Here is an 8,343-nt window from a genome sequence, read left to right as displayed (position 1 = left end):
TGCTGTCATGTTGCCATCAAGTTGCCGTCAACATGCTGTTAGACGCGGATAGCAAACGGATGAAAATAACTGCCATCATGTTGCTATCATACGTACATTCGTTGCGTATAACAAAAGGATGTCATCAAGATGCTATCAACTTGTTATAACCAAAACTAGAATTCACATGAGGGCAAGATTTCACACATTTAGTGAGGAAGCACCTTGTCTCTAGTTTGTCGAAATCTATTGCTGCAACGGTTGACAGCAACATCATAGCATCTTGATTTCATTTGGCTATCTGGGATATAAATGCTCGTATATTTACACATATATTTTGCATATCTGACAGGAAAATGAGTGAAAGGCGTATCTCAGCCGTGTCTTCTTGCCTCTGACGCATATTACACGCTTGAAGCGGTTCCGCCACTAGAAATTGCGTCTCTGTATAATATAGTTAATTACTTATTGAATAAATACGGGGATATAGACGCGGGGATTAATTCGTTATCTGATAATCGTGTACCTTGGCATTAAGCGTCGTCAGATCGACCTGCCTTTCCCTTGAAACGCAACAAACGTCACCGTATCGACATGTGTATGTGATGTCTTCTTCTCCGGCACAGGACAGGATATCCACTCGCAAGTCCTTGAGGGACATATCAGCGCGTTTAAAGATCATATCGATTCAATTGCGCGAGAGGTATAATGCACGAAACGCGATAATTCCTCTCTGTTTATCAAACGTAAAATTGAACGTAAAGTTATATAAAAGTTTTGAGATTATCATAATCGCGCCTTGCTTCCTGAAGGCGCGATTGTACGGCGCGATTGTGAAAAAACTGATAACGGTCTGTCGTGGAAACGGTAATTTGTTTACTGTAAAAAAAAACATTATAAAAGGCTTGGAAAGGAAAATTTTATGAGGAGCGTAAGACATAATTGTTCAATATATGCTTTAAATACCAGGGTGCAGCCTTGCGCGGCTGCGTTCATTAAAAAGCAATTAGGCAGATATCCGGTCGTACATACAGGAGAGAGAATAATTCCTAATCATATTGATTCGCGCAGTGAAATTCGCCATTATCGAGCGTATATCCCGTAATTATATAAAAATCAAGATTATCCTAAAAGAGTCGGACGTCGAGATCGTCTTACGCGCGTAACGGTGTTGCGTAACACCGTAATCAAATCGCTACCACATCGGAGATATCCGTCGGAACTAGACACATTTATATATATATATATATATATATATATATAATGTGTATGTGTGTGTATAATATGGTGAACAAAATAGCGAAATAGATGAAGTTGACTGAAAAATCACGCTGCGGATATATGTATATGTAACGTGGCGTGTAACGTCTACATTTTCACACTCGAGAAGTGTGTGGTGGCAATTTGCGGTAAAGGATATACTTCGGCGGCGATTGCGTTGTTAACGCCGACGTTAAGCATTTTTCCAGTTACATAAATTTCAATTAACACCCTCTCTCAGGCGCTACGATACGCCGCCGGGCGAGCGATCATCGCTGCAGCGGTCGAACTGTAAACTGTTAGACGCGATCGATCGCAGCGTTGAGTGTAGCACACATCGCACAACACAATGCACGAATAACAAGTAGAAGAATGCAGAACGTCAGTTAACGTTCACGCGAGATCGGGGTAATTTCACGTGGTTGCGAGAAATCGCATCGTGTGTACCAATCATAATATTATAAATATATACGAGGTTTTCACGTTTTTCTATATTTTGCAAATAAGAATTTTTTTAAAATCTTGATGATAAATCAGAAAAAAATATTTAGAATTTAATTACATCCCAAATGTCATCAGCGCAATGAATGAGACGCGATGGGAAATCTCTATAGAGAGAGAAAAGACTTGTTTCGTTATCGTACGTATGTTAAATTTACGTGTACGCGATAATTTGCGTAAAATGGGAAGCGAGGCGCGCGTTCTCGCTCGGGATTGCTATAGGATTACGAGTAAGCAATTTCTCAATGGCCCGTTGATGTTCATACGCACGCACGCGCAGGCACGTATATGCACGCACTCACGGCAATGGCGAAAAGTTGCGCAAAATCATACCTTCCATTACTCTAAATGATTGAAAATTACCTTCTTCATCGCGATTCTCTCCATTTCGAGCGAAAGATATCTAGCGCGGATTAATCAGGAAGCACATTAACGTCGAGCGCGCAAAATAAATAATAAGAGAGTCTAATGATAATTAAACAGGTATATCAACCGTTCTATTTTGAAAGCGGCCGAGCAAAAATAATATATGTCGCTCGATTATGTTTTATTTCACAATTTATATCCCGTGTTGAATGAAGTTTAAAATATTACAAAATTATATTGCGTTTCGTTCGAATGATCGTTTTGTGCGAAACGCGAGTACGTATAGCTCTCAGAAATATTATTAATTGTTGCATATCGCAATTTCGCACAAGTCACCATTTCCGACATCTCCAATATCCCGATTTCACTAAACGCGATCGTTATTATCATTATATACTATTTTATCCTTGATGGAGTATACAAACAAGAGACGAGCTCATTTCCTACTTTGATCTCTCCGTCGGGAGAACTTTGTTTATTACGCTCGGCCGGTATGACTTCAGGTACATACATTATGGTACTTTACTTTTAGCACGTAATCGCGGGAGCCCGAATTCGCGCCTGCGGCTATACGTCCCTCGAGCGTCATACGCTCCTTCGCAAAGCCTCAACACCGTTACGTTCACTGACCGAGAACCGCGCACTGTCTCGCCGTCGTCGATTACGAAAGTCATGCTATTTTACAGCTTCTCCTTCTGTTTCCTTACCTCCACGCCGCCGTGTTGTGTCATGTACATCCGTGCGATACAACACCCGTCGGATCTAGTTTCGTCGATAAAGATCGTGTCTCATTAAAGAGATCCGCATCTCTCGTCAAAAAAAAAAAAAGAAAAAAATTAATCGAACTGATAACAGATTTTCGACACGCGCATAAAGAATCCGTAAAAATTCTGATCTGTCGAAAAGAAAATTTGAGCTTTATCTTTTTCCTTAGCGAATATCGGTTTGAAAATTTCTAGAAATTCTCTGATGGACATTTAATGGGAAATTATAATATCTGCGTCTCTTTGAAATATAATAATTACTGCAGCCATTTACACAATATCGACCTTGGCATCTAGACCTTTCCCTTTTCAATGAAGCGAAGACGTGCGGCGCGTGCAGCTCTCGCAGCTTTTTCTTTTCTCTCTCCACACCTCTCGTCCCTTCTCGTCGAAAATTTGACGCGCGCGTCTCACGTGAATTAACGCAATCGCCAATCCCTACATACAATCGTTACGCTTCACTCGCGGACTCGCGCGCTGGCAGACATTCGGCGCGTTACGCCTCGCGCGATTATGTATCCGACTGCAGTGTGAGAAATGTCGGAAGAGGAAACACGCGCGGTGTAAAAAAAAAGTTTCACCGCTGCACACGTACATACATACATACATACATACGAGCGCGCGCATTGCATTCCGTTACCGAGAGGCGCAGTCGATTGCATTGTAGAAAGCACGTGCGTCGCGAGGAATCGCGCGCGCGTCCGCTTTCAATCGCGCCGGGCCGATGACGGCCGAGCTGAATGAATTTACGGCTGGATCCACTCTATTACAGGACTCTGTTAAGGGCTGTCTACAATGAAAGTAGTAAGTCGTAAGCCGTAAGAAATTAACCAATCGCAGTCGAATATAAGAAGAATACTTGACTATGATTAGTCAATTTCTTACGGCTTACGACTTGCTACTCTCATTGTAGATAGACCTTTACATTACCGCGCTCGTTACGACGTTTCGACGACGACGACGACGGCGGCGATGACGCCGCGCCGGTATGCGCACTCTCACTCTCGTTTCGGGGCTTTTGTTCTCCACGGAGCGGAGCTCGACTTCATGCTCCGCCGGCGCGGTGCACCGGATCGAAGATAAACGCGCTCTCGGACGGAGCGCGGTTGCATCGGTGCATGACCGGTCAAGGGATATTGCCTTAGATGCCTCGGCTCCTTCGCGGCTGAATGAAAATATTATTACCTCCGCAGATCGCACGCTTTGCCTCTCGAGCGGCCAATTAGGAGCGTTAAAGGCCGATACAGCAGGAGAGGAGAGTGTTAACGTCGTCGTCGTGATTGTCTCATCTCGTCGTCATCTCGTCTCGAGTGAACAATCATCTTAATCTGTATATAATCATGTTACAGCAACAAAACAAAAAAAAACGGTGACAGTTACCGTTATATCTTCAAGAGGTATAAGGAGATGTATGATTATCGCATAATTCATGTAATCACGGTAATACGCGTAAATTAAATGATCATGCGTTTCTGCGGTTAGTTATTGTTGGTTGACTGCAGTGCGGTTGTTAGAGAGAAACGTTCTCAAATAAAATACGTTCTCCTTGGAATTAACGCGCGCGACGATTTGATAAAGTCCTTTCCCCCCCAGCTCGTCGATATACCGATACATATTATTCACTGTACCGTATATAAAAGAACATTTTATACGAGCTCGCGATTTCAATTAGATCCGTCAAAGTGAACCGTGTCTCATACGGTGAAGCCTCTGATCGGCGTTTGCGGCGAGGAGGCCGATTTTTCGCCGAGTCACCCCTTCCTCCCCCCCCCCCCTCGTGATTGATGAAACAACGGCGTTACTGTTCCAGAGATGAGTTGCAACTGTCCGTTGACCACGTCCGCAGGACCCACTTTGGCCTCGACGTGCGGCGGCGCGTCCTTCATGCTCTTCATGGGGCTGCTCGAAGTCTTCTTGCGTAGCCAGTGCGACCTCGAGGACCCGTGTAACAGGCCAGCGCCGCCGAGCAGCGTCAACACGAGGTAAAGTCTCAATACAAAACTCGCCGCCGTTCCTCGGATCACGAGGTGATCGTTAAATTCGAATATAATATATACATATATGGGTCACGGGTAAACGAGAGGGAGACCTCGATCGAGTCCGCCTTTGACGCCGATTCCTTTCGATATGGATTACGCAACGGCGGCAATCAACCTCGTTGAGGAGTCGCTATATCTGCGCGCGTATACATATACTTAAATTCGCGACGTACATGCGCGCGCGGTGCGCACATCGATCACTCGCGCGACAATCGACTCTCGCGCGCATTAAACGACGCATTAAAATGACAACGAGGAAAATGAAAAGGACTCGGAAATTAGGAGCGATATATCTCTCCCGAGAGAGAGAGAGAGAGAGGTCACGCTGAAAAGCGTTCGTAAATCTCGCTGAGTCACGAGCGTCAGTCCGCTGGACATGTCAATTTGTGCCGCGGGCTATCGCGGCTATCAGCAATTAGCCGGATAACCGGAACGTGAGCCTATACTAGGAAACTCGCGAGCTCGCGAGTTTCCTCGTTTTCGCATCGCTCGATCGAGGTCGGAAGATATACGGATGGCGAGGACGAGCCTATATATATATTGCCATCCCGAGCGATTTCCTTATCTCGCATTGTGCGCGCGCGCTGGATGTAACAACACGTCGCCGCGCTCCTTCTTTTTCCTCTCCCCCCCCCCCCCCCCCGTGTGAGATCTTCCTCGGCACTTTATCGACGGGAGAGATTTCTTCCGCGAACAGAACAGGCGCATCGCATCCGCGGGAAGTGTTCCGCGACGAATCCTAAATACACGGGCCGACCCCCTTCTTCCTCTCCTCTCCCCCCCCCCCCGCGGTATATACGATTGTGTCGCGGGCCACACGTTACTCACGTAATATATCGCCGGAGAGTGTACCGCCTTATTACCGGCACCTCTTCTCATTTCTCTCTTTCGTTTCTCGGAAAAACACGAGCATCCACGCACGCGAGATCGTTGTATACGCGCGTACGTAATACCGCGGGCCATTGTTTTCGATGCATCTCCTCGTTGCGTCACATCTGGTCGCCTCATCGACGCGCACTTGCGCTGGTGCCACGCACCGACGCGCGAAAGAAGCGATGAGCTCTTACGAGGGGAAGAAGCTACGAAGACGCACCGAATCACGTGGAAAAAAACTAGATATATATATATATAAAATTTTTTTTTAAATACCCCCAAAAAGTTAGCTGTGAATCTCAATATAATCTTGGTAAAATTTCATCGAAATCAATTAATATCTTCAGGTTGCCCCTTGACTTTGAAATTAGTAAGTTTATGTATTTCTTATAAATTTTTAAAGCAACTGTGTGTTTTCTTTACACCAATCGATTTATCTCATTCTGTGCCTAAAATTATTAGGTATCATTATTAAGAAATCAATAATTAACGAGATATTTCATATTATATATCAAAAATATGATAAAGTATAAAATATCTCGTAAAATATTGATTTTTTCGATAACTTTACCTTAATACTTTTATATGCAGAATAATTAGAGGAATTGTATTATGTAAGATAAATATGTAATTCCGTTTAAAAAAATCGATATGATCTTGATGATCTGATCTTAACGACGCCACTTAAAATAAAATTAATGATATTTTCTTATGTACAGTCGTGGACACATCGGTTGCGACACTTCTTTTATAACTTTTTAATATATATTTAATATACATAATATATATTTTATAGATAACTAATATCTTGCAAATGCGAATGTACTATCTTTACGATGTACTATCTTTAGTCTAAAGACAGTATATAACATCAATCGTGGTCCGCATTTGCAAAATATTAGTACGTTTTGAAACCTATAAAAAAGAGAGTGTCGCAACCAATGTGTCCATGATTATATCTCCCCGAACCGTACAATTTGTATTTGAAATCCATATCTATCATATTTTTCGAGAAATCTTAATGTATTATTTAAGAATATATTTCATATCCGTTATTTTGAAATGTATACTTCTGATCTTGAATTCGTGTTCAGCGACCAGAAAACAACAGATAATACTAAATTGTATTGCAATTCAAAGATTTTTTTCGAATTTTGACACATCTTTGAAGAAATGCATAAACTTACTAACTGCAAGGTCGAAGGGCAACCTGAAGATATTAATCGATTTTGATAAAATTTTATCATATTGAGGTCTATAGCTAACTTTTGGGGGGTATTACTAATCAATTTAAAAAAAAAATTTTTTCGGCCCACCCTAATAAATATAAACGTAAAAAAATTATGTAAAACGTGAGACAAAATTATTTATTTTAACCTATTTAACTTTTAAGTCTATTTATCTAATTTATTTATTTGGTTCCTAAAAATGATGTTTCACAGAACCTTTTCTCCGCTTAGAATTTTCGGAATTGTTTTCTTTTACGTCTTAATATAATCTTAATATTCAGATGTAAGTTTAAGAGAAAATTTCTGTTAAACGATATACTTTCGTCGTTTTATACATATATATGCTCGTCCTGTCCTATCATGCGCGAAGGACGCAAAGTGATCTGCGAAACCGCGACCGTCAAAGGAAAAAAAGAGGGAAAAAGGAAAAGAACAGAGCGTGTGCCTCGAAGTTTATTACGTGTCATACGGGAACCCGTTTAGCGAAGATGGAAACAGGTTTGATAGAGCTTTATACGTTTCTCGACCTGTCTTTACATATACGCCGCCGGCAATTAGACAAGCCTGAGTCACTTGGCATATTTATTGCAGTAAATTTACATAAGCATGAGAAACATTGTTTATTTATATATGCACTCTCTCGCGGAGACGTTCGTTGACGATTTTCTTAATCGTTGGATTTTGATGGAGTGATCACTGATTGGGAGTGATAGAGCAGCGATATATCTATAAGACGAACTGATGTAAGGCGCGTATTGCACTTGCGTCACACGTGTCTCTCACGATACGTTTGGCGCTCGCATATTAAAGAGGACATTAATAAAGTGAATTAAGATAAGACGTAATAAGAGATCGGTATCTTTCGCGAGAGACATAAATGATATTCGTTCGCTGACGATTAAAAAGCAATTAATTCTAAAATAAAGTAGCTTACCTTCTACTAAAAAAATATCGATAAATAAAATATCATTAACTATTCGTATTCCTTAAATTCCACTTTTAACCTTTAAACCATCACGCCCAAAAAGAATCACACTAACCACAATGTCGGTCTGACAGACCGCTATTATGCTTCTGCTAATTTTATAAGTTAATTACAATAAAAATGTTTTCTGAATACTTGTTGATGGGGAAAAGGAAAACTATGTTTAAATGTGAGGGTTAACAAAAAAATCTCATATACAATAAAAATAAAATATATTTAACCTTTAAACCACTATATATATCGGTCTTACAAACTGCCATTAAAACGTTACTTGTCAACAATTTTCTTATTTATCACTATTTAAATATATTTTATTTTTATTGTATATGAGATCGGAAGAGCACACG

General features: G+C 41.4%; 1 protein-coding gene across 1 annotated transcript in view; it reads left to right on the top strand.

The window, feature by feature from the left end:
• Positions 1-1,802: 1,802 nt before the first annotated feature.
• LOC105459986 (glucose dehydrogenase [FAD, quinone]-like) overlaps positions 1,803-8,343 on the top strand; it is a 15,538-nt gene continuing 8,997 nt past the window's right edge. Inside the window, exons 1-2 of the mRNA XM_011706392.1 lie at positions 1,803-1,879; positions 4,681-4,852. Coding sequence (XP_011704694.1) covers positions 1,837-1,879; positions 4,681-4,852 — 215 coding nt within the window. The 5' untranslated portion in view covers positions 1,803-1,836. The remainder of the gene's footprint in view (positions 1,880-4,680; positions 4,853-8,343) is intronic.

Source organism: Wasmannia auropunctata, unplaced genomic scaffold (genome assembly GCF_000956235.1).
Source record: "Wasmannia auropunctata unplaced genomic scaffold, wasmannia.A_1.0 LD333481.1, whole genome shotgun sequence".
NCBI classification, from domain to species: domain Eukaryota; kingdom Metazoa; phylum Arthropoda; class Insecta; order Hymenoptera; family Formicidae; genus Wasmannia; species Wasmannia auropunctata.
The sequence above is the reverse complement of the archived record's forward strand: the minus strand, read 5'-3'. Positions and strand labels throughout refer to the sequence as shown.